The sequence below is a fragment of the Paramisgurnus dabryanus genome, chromosome 1 (genome assembly GCF_030506205.2).
Source record: "Paramisgurnus dabryanus chromosome 1, PD_genome_1.1, whole genome shotgun sequence".
In the NCBI taxonomy this organism is placed as follows: Eukaryota; Metazoa; Chordata; class Actinopteri; order Cypriniformes; family Cobitidae; genus Paramisgurnus; species Paramisgurnus dabryanus.
This window is the reverse complement of record NC_133337.1, coordinates 34433444-34450004: the sequence shown is the minus strand read 5'-3', so window position 1 is coordinate 34450004 and position 16561 is coordinate 34433444. Positions and strand designations below refer to the sequence as shown.

At 40.8% G+C, this 16561-nt stretch overlaps 1 protein-coding gene and 1 long non-coding RNA gene across 3 annotated transcripts in view; one reads left to right on the top strand and one right to left on the bottom strand.

Annotated features, from left to right (window-relative positions):
• Positions 1-2190: 2190 nt before the first annotated feature.
• Positions 2191-13273, top strand: LOC135774868 (uncharacterized). The gene is made up of 2 exons (XR_012336718.1): positions 2191-2501; positions 10152-13273. It is a non-coding gene; the product is annotated as an uncharacterized lncRNA (long non-coding RNA).
• Positions 4706-16561, bottom strand: part of nup37 (nucleoporin 37) — a 25493-nt gene continuing 13637 nt past the window's right edge. For both annotated transcript variants that reach the window (XM_065268430.2, XM_065268431.2), the window contains exons 5-10: positions 15375-15469; positions 8279-8369; positions 5563-5744; positions 5141-5191; positions 4967-5060; positions 4706-4892 (exon numbers count right to left, since the gene is read on the bottom strand). In XM_065268430.2, coding sequence (XP_065124502.1) covers positions 4779-4892; positions 4967-5060; positions 5141-5191; positions 5563-5744; positions 8279-8369; positions 15375-15469 — 627 coding nt within the window. In that variant the 3' untranslated portion in view covers positions 4706-4778. The remainder of the gene's footprint in view (positions 4893-4966; positions 5061-5140; positions 5192-5562; positions 5745-8278; positions 8370-15374; positions 15470-16561) is intronic.

Below are 16561 nucleotides of genomic sequence, written 5' to 3'. Positions count from 1 at the left end.
TAAGTCTAAAATACCGAACTTGTCCTTTAAAGTCTATTGTGCATGTAGTGCTGAAATAACTATATTTTGCTCAATTTTCAACCGATTTTCAAACGGCTTGGTGTGTCATAAACGTCAGGGATGCGGCTATTTAACTGCATACTTGTGAAAAATTATAGCCACGGAGTTTATTAAGAAAATAGTATATTAAGCAGACTAGACAGGTAAAGTACTAGGTATACCGTCAAGAATTCAGCAAGTTACGAGGATTTTAGGTGGCGTATGTCACTCACCTTCCGTCCACAGCAGCAGGGAGCAGCACTATGGCAGCACTGACCTAAGATGGCTGCCAAGTGACGACACAGCTGACTCCGCCTTGAGCCATCTAGCCTTTATACATATCTATGAGCAGGACAGTAGCAGCACAAAGGTCATGGATTTGACCTAGCAACACACAGACAGATAAAAAGTATATTTTGAATGCACTATAAGTCACTTTGGATAAATGCATCTGCCAAATGCATTAAAATATAGTTTAACCATGGTTAATTTTAATAAGGGGTGTCAAGTCATGAACCGTTCACTTTACAAAAAGAATAAATATCTTTATTTTGACTACTGGGATGAAATGTTGTCTTTTTATTCATACTGCACATTAATCAGGATTTTAAATTGCATTTAAAGTCAGTTGCCAGACCTAGAAGCTCGCAGGCTGGAGAGATGAAAGATACTTTGGTGGATTAGTCCGCTGTCACAGCAATTTTTAAGTGTTTGACAGCTTGTGGTTGAACTAAGATGTAAGCACAGCTACGTAACTTAACTGTTCCTTTTACACTGAACATAAGGCTAGCAGGTTTCAACGTTTTCGACGCAGCGCACAGGCCAAACCACCTTCAAGGAACCAAGATTTCTCAGAAAAGAGTAAGTCACGTGACGGGATTCATTGAGGTCGGGGGTAAATGAGGTTGTATCAATCGACCGCCCTTAATTTCTTCGCCCCGGCCCCGTGCTAGAAATCGAGCTGCTCGTCAGGAAATCCACGTCATAAATGGGGGTGAGTGGCACACATCTGCTTTCAGAAAGCAAACACTTAATCTTCTCTTGTATCTCATTTTACACGGCGCTCGGTCCAGTCCACAAATCCTCCGAAAACCGCAGCTTGGATCCGAATCCGTCGAGTTCAAAACAGACGTACGTTGCCATGGCAATAAGATAACCACGGAAGGTTCCAGCCGCAAATCCTAAACGCTTATCGTCGCACATCACAACATAGGCATTTCCTTTCGTTAATATTGTAGACATTTGTTAGTTTAAACCGGCTTCTGTGAAAGGTCAATGAGTACACCGTTTATAAACGGCTGCCAGAACAGCGCGATTTTCTGCACGGTTCAGCTACCGCTCGTGATGCCTCAATCCCACCCTGTACAGCGAAAGAAACTGTAAGTCTGTTGCTAACCCAAGGTAGAAATCGTGAAAATAAATAAATGTACTGGAATTAATTGAGTTAAATAAAGAGTATTATTCTTAATTTGTTTTTTTAGTAGGTAGTAAGATTAGGGCCTCTGCGCCTCACTGACGCTCTTGTTTTTTAGTCAGTGAAACTACTAACAAACTTCGAAGGGTTAACGTTACAGCGTTAAAGGGAAAGTTTGCATAAAAATGTAAATTGTTTCATCATTTACTCACCTTCATGTCCTTTGGCATGACATTCTTCTGCAAAACTTAATGTTTTGTAGTACTTCGGCAACCAAACAACATTGGCCCCCATTGACTTCCTCTGTATGGACACGAAATCACTGAAACATTTTTTAAATGATCTTCTTTTGTGTTCCACAGAAGAAAAAATATCATATGCAGGTTTTGAATGACGTAAGGATAAATAAATATTCATAGATTTTTTTTAATTATTATTACTGGATGAACTATCCTTTTAAACATCCCTTACAGCGTGTATCTGTTCAAAGGAAAAAATGTATACACACTCATCTTGATAGTTTGCATCTGTTGCATTGCCTTTGCCAACAGACTGCCATAACATTATTAATATTCCAAATAAAAAAAGGTATTTTGTCCAAATGATGCAAAAGATCCTACACTTTATAAAATAACTATTAGTCAGGATTTTGAAAAAGTATTGCTAAATGTAAGAGACTAGCCACCAGATGGCAATCTTGTGTTACACTCTTTCCCAACCATGCACTGATAATTGAATGTAAATTTGGGAAAGTCAGTCATCCACTGTATCGTATTCCTAAAAAATCCTTTCTGTTCAATATCTCCTCAGTTTTCTTCTCAGTCTCAGAAAGGTCTTGTATATTTGTGTGAAGAGATGTGGAAGATCATACACTTGATTTCTCCAAGCTGGTCCTGCACCAGCTAAGTTCTGAACTAGAAAACCTTACTGAACTCCCTCAAACAAAACCAGCAGACCAGAAAAGCAGTAGCATGTTATGATTGCGGATGGTGGTATGCTTTTGGGATCCAAGAATCATACAGACCTGTCTTTGGGCAAGAAAGAGTTGGTACATTCCCCCCTTTTCTGCACACCTGCTTTGGTCACACCCTAACACAATATGCCTTAGTGGGGTTTCCATCCAAACATGAAGCAAATCTTTTCAAAATTAAAAACATGCGAATTAGATGCGTATCCATCCAGTGTTTGAGCAAATGATGGTGGTATTGGAACCTAGTTACCACCAATAAATAAAACAAGGCACACTTAGAAAAAGGAGACAGGACTGCATTTGGTTACGATTGGGTAAGTTATAAATCTAGTAGCAGTGCAGCTTGTAATTGCCAAACTGAATGCTGTGCACAGAAGAAGAAATGCAGAATGTGTGATGCAGGCCCTAGCAGCAAGGGCATTACAATGACGTTGAGCTCCATATATGGAAAAGACAACGTCAGCTGATACAACTAGACAGTCAGTCACGTGGGTTTAATTTTTGCTATGTCAGAATTTATGCAATAAATGTGTTTCCATCTCCCATTATTTGCATTAACTCTTTTTGGCACAAGTCAAAATCCACCACAACCGAGCGTGAAAACTTTTTTGAAAATTATGCGATACTTCAAAATGCACATAATATCGGGGTGATGGAAACCCAAACAGGGCGCACTTCACAATTTTCACAAAAGTTTAATGCCTTCCAGAGTTTTTTTCTTTAAACATAAAAACATACAAAAATAAACAAACACAAACTTTTGTTGAGAGATCACATTCAGAGTGATGATCAAAGCGTACTGTATATGAATTTGTACTGTTTTTGGATCAGTGAATACTTCAGTTTTAATAAGTTAGGTTAGAGTGCCACCTAGTGGATTAATAGCAGAAAAATGGATTGCCGTAAAAACTCATCATTGACAGGGAAGTATTTTCTCTTAAGCAACACCAAAGAGTTTTTTAACCTTAAAGGGACACAAGGCAGCATTTTTATGTTAATAAATCATCTTCGTAAGTCGGTATATGGTTAAATGACTCATTACATGACGAATGAAGACTCTCTCGCCCGCCCCTACCGTCTGTAGGAAGAATACCCCACTTGCAAGTTCGCTGTATCCGACCCGGTGTCCTTCAGTCTCGTATAGTCTTAGATATAGAACGCATTTACTCCCAGACACTAGAGGGAGCTAGTAGATAAATAATACTCAGACTTGCCTTGTGTGCCTTTAAAATAACGTTTCCAAAAAAGTTTCGAAACAGGCTGAACGGCACTTTCATATTTGCTTTGCAGACCTCTATCGGCCAAAACCGCACTGAAGAAGTTTCCAACCGTCGGGTCGCGGTCCTGTAGTTCAAGTGAAAACTACAAAAACTTGCTTAATGGCAGACCTACAATCCAATCAGAGCCAGCTTTGCTGCAGTAGGCTAAATTATTTACGACAGTGATAATGGACCATTCCGCTTCCAACCTGTAGGGGGAGCAAAGAGCAAAAACTCTTTAGTGTTGCTTTAATTGAGCTCATCAGCGGGGTTTACAACAAAGATAACCCAGGGTTAAGCATAGCGTGAAAAGCCCTTATCACTCCTGTATAGATCAGTTGGTAGAGCCTTGTGTTAGCAATGCAAAATGTCATGGATTCAAACTCAGGAAACAGAACACACATACTAATAAAAATGTATACATGTAAATGTAATATGATTGCCCACCTGCACATCTAAAAAAACATATGCATAGCCAAATATCTAGTCTTAAACCTTTTAAGCCTCATTCCCTCTTCATGAAAAAAATCATCCCCATAATAAAACAGCCATTTGACCTGAAAGAACCTTTACTTCCCACTTAGTCTCCTGTGCTTTTCTTGGAATAACACAGCTTTCGGAGTCTTGTGTTCTTCCCGCACTTCAGTTTCCCATGCTTTTCTTCATTTTCATGGTTCAGCTGTTGAAGCACATTGCTTATGTCCGTTTCCCCTACCTTACACAAAGGTCACGGTCGGACAGAGGAAGCTCCCCTGTCGTGTTAGGAATGGGACTGAAGATTATTATCCTGGTGGAGTCAATGAAACTGCCTATACAAGCACCTGTACAGAGTTTTTTTTACACACTTAAGCCATCCTGTGAGGAAAATGGCCATCTCCTGCTGTGTGGTGACCTTTGGCTCAACTCTTAGCCAACTTGGCAGAACACTACACCAAAACAATGATACAATACTTTGTAGTAAAGGGGAAATAATCTTGAGTTTTGAATCAAGTGACCTATAAAATGAAATGCATCAACAGTAAGTGAAAAATATGTGACTTTATTAAAAAAAAAACAGTGAAAATGAAAGTTTTTTGCTGATGTACTGCTGTCCAGATTATATCTCTGTCATCCAGAAGAACAGCTTTCGGTCTCCGCCAATTACACACAGTGGCAAGGTCCGATGCCAGCTTAGGCCCGCCCCAACAGAAGCTGAACCAATCATTACAGGCTGCAATGACAATTGTAAATAATGATGTTGCTGCAAATGTAAATCAATTTCACACATCTTTGACTTAAACAAACCTGTGGATGCACCAAGTGATGCACCAATAACTGACTGGCGATTTTTCCTGGATAGCCCGTGGTGGCGAAAAGATTTTCTTGTGCCCTTGACCATCTGCATAAGATTACAGTAATGAATGCAATCCGATACTGAATAGATCTGATCTATCGGTTTAAAAAAATAAGTGAATTTACCTGAAATGCCTTCCTCTGTCAACATGAACTGGTCGCTTCTCAAGCGGATAGCTACGGCCAAAACACATCAGTATCATTTACAGAGCGTTTAATTCACTCCCTCATTAGGTCATGGTCAACTCAGATTAATAGTTATTTAATGTGGAGGAGTTCATGTAATACTTTAAAAGGTTTTAAAGCTCATTTTTTAAACAACCTTTCCCTTTTTAATGTAGCTTTTTAGGCACCAACTTCAGAATGGAGTTAATGTGTGTTGGAATTGATAAATCATAGGAAAGGAAACTAAATTAAAGAGACAATAAACAGTACACTTGGGTCATCTCGACCTCACAAAACAGTTCTTCTTTTAAAGTACCTTACTGCACAAAAATTCTGTGAAATATTGTCAGTTTGGTTGACCGTAGATACAAGGTTATGTTTACCTGGAACGGGTAATGTCCCAGATCACCCAGTCGTTGCCAGCAACTGCCCCGACTTTAACTGTGTTTGTGAGACACCAGTCAGCTGACATGAGCGGCACCTGCCCGCTGTCCAAAGACAGAATGGCATGTTGTGCAACAAGGTCATAGAATCGTATAGTGCCTTTCTTCTCTGCCACCATTAACTGTTACAAAAAGATTCAAGAACAGAATGTATTAAATTAATTCCTTTTACGATTCATTACATGAAGCGCTCAGATGCAAAATTCCCTAAATGCCACCTCCATCACAAATTAAATAATGATATTAACAAAATGCTCTCGGCATGTAATATATGTTCATCAAATACCTTTGCTTTAGGGCACACTCACATTATCCAAACCAAACCAAACCATGCCCCAGCGCGATTTTCACCCCTCCCTACTCCCCCAGGTGCATGCACTGACACTGTACTTTTTATCGATCCGAGTCCGGGCGCGCTTTCGTCATTAAGATGCGATTGTTTTGAAAAAAGCAGGAAGTAAAGCTCTCTCTTAACACTGGAACCCTCCGTAATAAGTCTCTGTTTTTTATTCAGAGTCGTTTGGTGCGTGATTACAGACAGCCCTCTCACATGTCATCATATTGCTTTGTTAATCTGTCACGTGCGCAGCTCGGACATTCACGTAACCCCGCTGCGCGCATCAAAAGGTTTTTACAGCGGCAGATGAAGGTGAGTGGTCGCGCAACTGACGTCTAAACCTTTTGAATCATGCTCAGGCGCGATTGCGCTCACACCACCACAGCCTTCCGCGACTCAGCCCAAGTGAACTGCGCTCCGGCCCACCTCTGCAACCCGGCCGTGGCGCGATTAACCAATCCGCGTCCGGGCGCGGAATAGAGCGATCACACTAGTCAAACAAACCAGGCTTTGGGGGTCAATCGCGCGGTTTGGTTTAGATAGTGTGAGTGCGCCCTTAAATCCGGTTAATGCTGGCCTCAGGCCATTCAGAAATACAAGTTTGTTGGCAGAATCTGTTGATTATTCAAGCAAAATCCTCAAAGTGCACGGAAGACGAATGGAAAATGACCATGGATCACATTCACCCTTGGGTCCCTTGTGAGTATTTGGAGCTAAATACGAACCGAAAGTGGCAGCCACATGCTTCACAACGACCCCTAGTGTGTGCTTCAGTTTCTTTATTTTTACTTTTTGAATCCTGACTTTAACTCTTTACCCGCCATTGACGAGTTAACTAAGAGAATACGCCAATCCCTGCCAATGACGAGTATTTCCGGCTTTCTGCAATACCGCTATTATCGACCTCTTCCGCAACTTATAAAACCCGGAAGTATCGCACTAGTAATGGCATTCTGGGGCTTGGTAAGCACGAATGGCACGTCGCGAATGGCGCGGAACGCCAAAGTTCAGATTTTTTCAACTCAGTTGAAAAATCTGAAGTTTGGCGGATTTCTGCAATACCGCTATTATCGACCTCTTCCGCAACTTATAAAACCCGGAAGTATCGCACTAGTAATGGCATTCTGGGGCTTGGTAAGCACGAATGGCACGTCGCGAATGGCGCGGAACGCCAAAGTTCAGATTTTTCAACTCAGTTGAAAAATCTGAAGTTTGGCGGATTTCTGCAATACCGCTATTATCGACCTCTTCCACAACTTATAAAACCCGGAAGTATCGCACTAGTAAATGGCATTCTGGGGCTTGGTAAGCACGAATGGCACGTCGCGAATGACGCGGAACGCCAAAGTTCAGATTTTTTCAACTCAGTTGAAAAATCTGAAGTTTGGCGGATTTTCGCACCACGTTAACCAATCAGGAGCTTGCTCTAGCAGTGACGTGATTATAGGAAGCGAGCGAAAGCAGAAAAACAAAAGAACTTCGGAGGACAAAGGAGAGACCTTTTTTCGCACCATCGCCAAAGGAGAGATCTTCATACTTTTACAGGAATTAAAAGATCTTGTTTGGAAGAAATGAGTGAGGAAGTCGAACAATCTGGTAAGTTTACTCAATTTGCGCTATATAAGCCCCTCCCACGACGTGAATTTACACGTGAATTTACACGGGCAAATTAAGTGACTAAACTCAAAATGTTCAAGCATCCAACTACACGCGAATAGCACGTTTGCCGCCTTTTCCGCGTCTGGTATGAATGCACAGTAAGAAGAATATGATTAAAATCATTAAAAAAAATGCTGGCACTGGCTGGCAATTTTTTTTTAAACGCTGGCGGGGAAAAAGTTAATCATTTGCAATGTTTCTTGTTGAATGTTTAGTGATTTTGCAACTGTTTACTATGTCTTGTACAATGAAGTGGAATTTTTTTAGATTTTTCCCAGAAACTCTTGCATGCACTTAGAGCGTTTTGTAGCGAAATACAGTCAAAAGGCATTTTATTTACTCATTATTAATCTTTTCATTGCCATTAAAGTGAAATTACTGAACCTAAACACAAGAGCCTGATATAAAATGCTCATTTACAAGAAAACATGTCAGACGCATTTAGAGGGTTTTGCATCTGAACTCTTCATATGTTCATTATATCTGTATATATAGAAGCTGATTATGGCTCTTTAAATTGTATTTTATATTCAATAACATCTGCATCATATTTCAATATCGACATTGCCCTTAAAAGCTTTTTTAGGAAAGTAAATATATTAAACAACAATAGGGTTTTGATAGGTAGGTAGGTAGATGGATGGATGAATAGATACTGACCTTAAAGGCCTCCTCGGGGTGCCAACAAATGCCTACACCAGGTGAACGCAGTGTAAATGAAATGGTTTCATTACCATCAAGGTCCCACACCCTGGACAAAGGAAAACAATAGTATAACTTTCAATTCAAGAAATTTGAAAATACATCATGAGGGCTTATAGATCACTATTAACAGAGCAGAGCGCATGTGCTTCTAATTTCAATTTAGGACATTTTTTAAAAATATTAATTATGAATTTAATCCAAATTATAAAAATTTGAGGTCCCAATGACCAATGAAAAGCATCCACATCCCCACGTGTTCTTACGCTTTTCACATACACAAACAAAAGTAAAAATTCAATGAGTCCGATACTAAAAAAAGAACTGTCAGAAACAGGACACAAAATCTAAAGCAACAGGAGTCTAATAAGTGTCCAATTAAGCACAGAGAAAAAAGCCAGACTCTAAAAATAGATTTTTTGCCAGTATAAATATAGAAAATTGAACCTATGACCTTATGTTCTGGTAGTGCGTGTCAATAACAGTGCCAAAGACGTCTTTTATAGGAAAAGGTACTTGTTCCACTAAGAAGCAGGATGGCCAACACCATCTTCTCATCTGGCCTCTCAATGGTCTGTAAAGAGACCAGGCGAGTACAGATACAGCGAGAGATCTGCAAGCAGATGCAATAAATCATTTGGACGGAGAGGACCGGAGATCAGATTTTTGAGGGTTTCACTGGAGATCAGATCTTAGGTTTACCACATCACAGGGGTCTGAGCGAAGACAACCTCAAGTTCCCCGAATGAGATGGGTTTCTGGGAAAGTAGAAAAAAAGAAGCCCTCCATTAATAGGAAAGACGCACATCCGCTGGTTGATGAGGTCATCGAGAAGTCTTCATCAATAAAACCCACAAGCCGTCCAAAGCCTGTCACAATGTCAGCCATGCAGTTGCTTAGATTAATATCTACAGTAAAGGGGTTGCATTTGGAGGACATGCCTCATTCTCAACAGCTCATATGTTTGCCAGGAACTCCTGAACCGTCTCTGTTCGTCTGGGTCATCTACGGTCTGATCAGGCTGCTTTGCTGAGCATGAGTGAGGTTTTAGACCACAGCACACAAATATGGTTAAAACCCCTTTACTCAGAAGCCTGTGCCAAGCAGGAGTTCAGACGCACGTAAAAACCAAAACCGCCGGCCCCTGACAACCACCAGGGTATTCGTGAGGGCGAAAAGTCAGCTTTAACACTGACAGTGCCAAACTCGGATTAAGACACTAGCACGCAAACACAACGGGACACGTCACAAATATTCCCTCCGGTACCCCAGGCAGCGTAACATGTCGACAGCCACGTGACGTACGAATGGAAAGAGAGGGATGCGACTGAAGTCACAGCAAATCTACAAGGGAAAACAAGGCATGTGTCTGTTTTCCCACACTGCATAACCATGAACTGAGCTTTGCATGGGATTTTTCAGAAGGGGTGGGGGTGAGAAACACCGAAATTGTGTTAAGAACTCTGGAAACAAACATTTACAGTGGCGACCCGGTCGGGGGTTAATTCATTTTCGTCATCGCCGGTGTGAATTACAGTTTTGACTTTTTTGTGGTTTGGTATACTTTATCAGTCATGAAGAGAATGAAGTTTAAAACCCGTACACTTTTGTAACAATAAACAGAAACAGATCTGAGGTGAGAAACTTTTCGAAAACACTTAGTCACCAAATTCACTTTGTGGGACTGTTCCAAAAGCATATTAAAGGCATCATAACCACTTACTGCATATACATCAAGATAATTAGTATTGTGGATATATTTCTCAAGCTTTGAAAGTAAACGATAAGGGACTCCTTTAAAAATAAATAACATCTTTTTCTTATCCTACAGAATTGTGGGCACATGCTGGGAATCATCGTGTGTTGGTTGTCATCCTCGGAAATGACAGGTGTGCTTTACTCTTCAACAATGAACTCCCTCAACTCAGTATTCCCTTGTGTGACCTGCATTACCTAATTTAATCTGTAGGTGGCACTGAGACACACAACACTACGATAGCAAAAACCTGCTCTGATCTTCAAACAGAATCTGGTTGCACTCTTCCCATAAAGCACATACACAATTATGTAACACCAGAAGAGATCTGAAACTGAAATTAGGATTGCAATACAGATGGTAAGTTAAATCTTTAATGCTAATATCTTAAAGAACATGCAAGATGACACTAAAGTATGCAAGTACAAAATAACACTGCAGGACCAAGCAGGTTTTTACTGGTTACATTGAATTGAATTAAATGTAAAGCCACTTACAGTGCCTGTATGGTGCATTTTATTAGTCATGTTATCCTCCCATGGTTCAGAAAGCACGTGCACTGTGTTTGATTCGACCACGCATTTCTAATATAGTTTGGTGAAAAACAACGCATAAAACCGCTAATGTATATTTCTGAATAAGCTCTGCATGTGTTTAGGTGAGAGTACCTGTCCAATCAACTCGAAGTATGCAAATTTGTTGCCAACGTCACAGTTCCTCCTCACGTGATGGTGTGTGTGTGTGTGGCGCGGACCGTTTAGCGCGACAAGCGAAGGAGAAAAGCCGCTTATAGAGGCATCGCCAACTTCATTTAAGTCTACTGCAGCAGCGATGCTCAAGAAAACATGGAAAAAACTGTGAAATTCACGAGTGCCGTATGCTCAAGGCAATACATCTAATATGAAAAGCATAAATGACAAGTCGCTTATTGCGCTGTCATCACCAAGGTGTTGTTGATAGCACGTGATCGCAGGTGAGACAGAAACAGCACACATTGCCTTCTGTGTTTAAATGTTAACAAACTGATCTTCTTGTGAAAAAACTGGCATAGAATATAAAAAGTAACGTGATCTTTGCTATTAAATGTTCATTTTGAAGTGCACAGTAAAGTTGGTACATGTAGTATAATAATACAAGTGCTCTTAAGTGAAAATGTTGATTTTGGCAGGGTTAAAAACGGCTTAAGTTTTTAATTTTGTAGAGAAACCTGTTGTACCGAAAGCGTGACCCTGAAACCGTGATACGCACCGAACTGTGAGTAATTTGAACCGTTACACCCCTAATAGATGCCGCATAGACTGCTTCAGCTCTACTTCTGGAACGCGAGCACTTGCTTACACATGCAGCGTGAATGCTTAAAACTTTACCATGGGTGGCAAAAAAATATGTGGTGCAAATCCGCAACTTAAGTATCCATTGCGACACCAGCAGCTTGGAACTGCCGAATGTGGCATCTATGTACATATATATATCTATGGCCTGAGCTGTTGCAATTAAATTGAGGCAGGGATTCATTTGCATATTTATATCTATGGTCCAAGCTAGTGTGATTGAGTTGAGGCGGGACTAATTCGCATATTCATATATTTGGTCTGAGCTAGTGTGATGGAGTAGAGACGGGTATTGATTTGCATATTTATATATCCACATATACTAAATAAGGCAAGGGTATAGAGTTATGCCGAGTTCAGACTGCATGATTTTCAAACTAGTCGGGTCACATGGTTTCACACTACGTGACTATCTGGGGTGGCGTTCAGTTGCTGCTGTTTCAGACTGCATGATGGATTGGCGACAGGGGTTTTCATACTGCATGACTTTACCGTAAGAAGAATCGTCGATAACTTTGTCCTGGTCCGCAAACTACGTCTCACAACCAATCGCATGCGAGAAGGTGAAGCGAAAGAAACAATGTGAGGTCACGCGTGCAAGACCGGAGTTCTCACGTGAGACTGGAATTATTATTGAAAATGGTAGCCATACAATTTGCATGTGCACTCATTTGCAGCAGAAAGAAGAAGAAATAAAGATTATGAACGGGAAATGTTTGGAGAGACTCCTCCCCGAACCTCCAGCTGCCCTGTATGTTGCTCTCTTATTGGATGTAGGTCATTGCCGATGTTATTGTCAGTCAAAACACATTTTACACGGCATGATTTTGAATCGCCGACAGGTCCAGATATTTAGCATGCCGATTCTCTCAGAACGCGTCTTTTATAATTCACACTGTGTGATTGGCACTCGCATCGATTTGGCTTGGATTTCGGGCATTTGTTGGCGATTTCTCAAAAATCGGCGAGTAAAAATCAGGGCTAAAACCGTGCATTCTGAACTAGACATTAGATTCAAGCAATTTTAAGACATTAAGAAATTCTTATCACAGGAAAAACCTTTATGCAGGGTTCACACCAGACGCAGTAGAGGCGGCAAGCGCAAGTGATTTACATGTTAAGTCAGTGCAAAGACGCAAATAAGCATCATGTGGCACGATACGCCCAAATTGAGAGTCGTCGCAAACGCGCAAGTTGAAAAATCTGAACTTTTTCCACATTAACCAATCAGGACCTTGCTGTAGTATTGACGTGATTACAGGAAGCGAGCGGAGTCGCAGAAGCCCCTCCCATGACGCGAATGTCCAAGTGAATGTCTTGAATGACTAAAATTTCACGTGTGAATGAAGCGAGTAAACTCAAGGGTCCAAATACGCGCAAATAGTGCGTTTTTGCTGCCTCTACCGCGGCTGGTGTGAATGCACCATTAGGGCGCACTCATATTAGGGCTAATCTTAATCAAACCATGTGTGATTGTCCCCTCTACTCCCCCAGAAGCACACTCAAGGCGGTCACACACTGGACGAGAAGTGTCCCGTCGCCTCTAGTTCAACTCTGAAGTTTTGTACATCGAGCTTAGTCAGATTGCGTCTACTTCAAAATGCAAAATATACGTTAGAAAAATATGTAATTTAATGTTAAACTATGTGAGTGGCGCTCTTTAGCGCGACAGGGATTTGAGCAGTGTCCAGAGTCACAGCGAACAGCCACCATCAGCCGCCACCGATGTGCCTACATTCATAGAAAAATAATGTGTTCTGTTTTAAGATTCATGGCGTGACGCGGTGCTTCTCATCCAGTGTGTGACCCCCTTTACACTGTACTTTGAGCAATCCGAGCTTTCGTCATTAGGATGGGATTTTTTTTTTTAGAAAAAGAAAAATATAGGAAGATAAGTGCTTTCTTAACACTGGAGCCCATCGTAATGTTAAGCCTATGCTTTTTATTCCGAGTCATTTGGTGTGCGATGACACACAGCCTCCTCGCATGCCTATTATATTGCTTAGTTGATCAGTTGCAGCTCAGACATTCAAGTAACCCTGCATTAGGTGGTTTTAACAAAGGCAGATGAAGGCGAGTGTTCATACAATTGACGTCTCTCTTTTTGAACCGCGCTCAGGCGAGATTTGCGGTCACACTGCACGTTCTGTGCCTGAGTCGAAGTGAACCGAGCTGGAGCACACCTCTGCAAGCCGGCCAGGGCACGATTAACCAAACCGTGCGGTACAGAACGACCTGGCGCGCTTTGGTTTGGTTAGTGTGAGCACACCCTTAAATATGCTGTTTTGTTGCTCAATAAAATGATAGAATACTTAAAAAGCATCCAAAACACAACATATGCCGGTGACACCCAGACATGATCCAGATAAGACCCTCGTTCATCTCAGAAGCAGTTTGTGTGGCCTGACTGCGAAACGTTTTCTCTCTTTCTCTAACATAAACCCGATCTCTCTCCTGTTCCACCTCGCCTTTCCTCCTGCGTCCCATATTTTCTCAACGTGACAGAATTTAAATCTTTCTGCAGATGGAGCACTCTACTGTTTTCTCTGGCTCCACGGGAGAAGGAGACTTAGACTTGTGGCGGATGTTTCCTGCTTCGTTCCCTTCAGTGGCCCCCGTAGTCTCCCACCAAACACACTATCTCTCACACGAAATCCAGAGGCCAAAGCTACATTCATCAACTGACTGCACCCTGATTCTGAAGGGCAAGTGCAAAGTATAGTTTTGGAGGGCATTCTGGGTAACATGTGGCTGTTTTGCTTATAAGCATGACCACAGCGAGACACCAAATATCAAATCACGCTATCAAATCTCACATTTGAGCTGGCAGTCGGGATTAGAAATATATGGTAACTGCAGTGGTTTGCACCTTACTGTGCTGTTGGGTGGGCTATGATTTATTCATAAGAGATGGTTGTTATTTAATCAAAAGAATAGGCAGCTATTACTTCGGCCAGTTTGAAGGATGTTAACTATTACAAAGAAGTTTTCAGCATCATCCAGATTCCAGCAGAGAAGCAACACATTATTGAAAAGGGCTCACCCTTGACTACAATAAAGAGCAGCGATTCCTTCTTTCATCACAGTCTGAAACCTGACCAACATCAATAAAACAGCTGCGTAGAGTTGAGGAACTCAGAGAGCGCTTTGGGTCTATAAGGTGCGCCACCCCATATTATAGCAAGGCAATGGGTCAGCAGTAACATGGGACTGACAGTGGCGCTCTGTGCACCACAAAACCCATTAGAGCAGAACTTCAAGCACACAGAACCTGAAGTAGGGTTGATGTGGACACTGATGGTGAATATCCGAAAAAAGTAATATGCTAAGAAAAAGATATATGGAAATGATGAAAAAAAAATAGTAATCTTAAATATAATAGATCACGTCCAAAATTTTAGTCGTACCCCATAAAGCTACAAAGGTAGATTCTACGTGAAAGCTCCAGCTGCTGAATGTTGGATTTTGTTGAGGGAAACTACCTTCTTGGTCTCCATCCACCTTGAACCCATTAGGGTTTGTGAACTCGGCCATCGAGTTGCGGCAGGCCACAACGCTGCAGCGTCCAGGTGTGTCAGTTACACGCTTCTGACGCAAACAGGGAAGACCCATGACTCCAGGAGCGTTTTCTTACATTACCTCTGACTGCTGGGAAACCGCATTTACCTCAGCCGCTGATTGGTGGGGCCACATTTGAGGTGCTCATTAACTGCAGCCGTGGAGAAGAAAAGCCACGGCTGCTGATTGGATTTCCACGTTTAACCAATTACTTAGAAAAACTATGCGAGCAACCGGCGGTTGACACTTACACAGAGCAACGGCCGGCCGTGTTGTGCTAAGTGTTGGGTTTCAGTGTGGAAATTTGGTCAAGTCTTTCCGCATCATTAACGTAGAACAGAACACGCACACATACATTTTACACATGCACACACACTTTATATATGCCCACATTGACAAAGCGACAAACCTGCAAGTGTGGTCATCACTGACAGAAGCGATTTGCTTTCCTTCTATAGGTTCAAACACTAACTGGTTAATGTAGCTGGTGTGGCCCTCCATGACCTAAACAACACAAGTAATGATAGAAATCACATTTAAAGGGACAGTTCACACAAAAATGTAAATACAAACCCTTAAGTTGTTACAAACCTGTATAAATTTATTTGTTCTGCTGAACACAAATGAAGACATTTAAAAAAAAATTGTAACAAAGCAGATCAGTATTGACTTCCATATATAGGAAAAATAGTACTTTGGAAGTCAATGGTGCAACAAATCTGTTTGGTGACAAACATTTTTTAATCTTTAACAAAGAAATTTATACAGGGTTGTAACATCTTGAGGGTGAGTAAATGATTGCAGAATTTTCAAATAAAATATATACATACTGTATAACACCTTCTTGTTTGTATAAAGTATGTATTAGCTAAAATTTTAAATCTTTCCACATTTTCTGAAAAGGGAGATTTTGGCAATGGTTTGGAATAAAAACGTAATACTTATGAATTAATGAAAAGCTGAGACTTTCCATCATAACTCAAACTGTGTTTCTAGGTCAAAACAACTGAAAATAAGGGAGCGAGTCCCATCTGCCCTGATTTTCTGAGAAATATTTTTTTCAGAAATCAGAAAAAAAAGTTTTCAATCTAACGGTCACTTTTAAGTAGTTTAAATTAATTAATGTAGAAACTAAAACATAACTAGTAAAGGTGTGCATTTTTTTCTAACTAAATATACACAATGAAAAGTATTTATAAATGTACAGTTATTTTAACCACTTTAGCACTATAATACAATATTAAAAATAATATTAACAGAAATATCTACCTACAGTACATATATCAGGCATGTGATTGGCTAAGGACAAAAAAGCAGGAAAATATATTAAGACCACACACACGCCAATCAAACTGGTGGCGGATCTATACGGATAGTAAAGCAGGACCCATAACAACTTATTTGAACAAAAAACACATTTTAATTTATTTTACAGCTAGATGTGCAACATGCAACTTTTTTGTACAGTATGACACATAACAACTTATTTGGTGGATGTGTAACAGTGGGAATCAAAAGCAAGTGTCTTGTCCACTGCTCCATCACCACCTCTCTCTATAACAACACCCTTGACAAAAAATATGTTTTAACTTATTT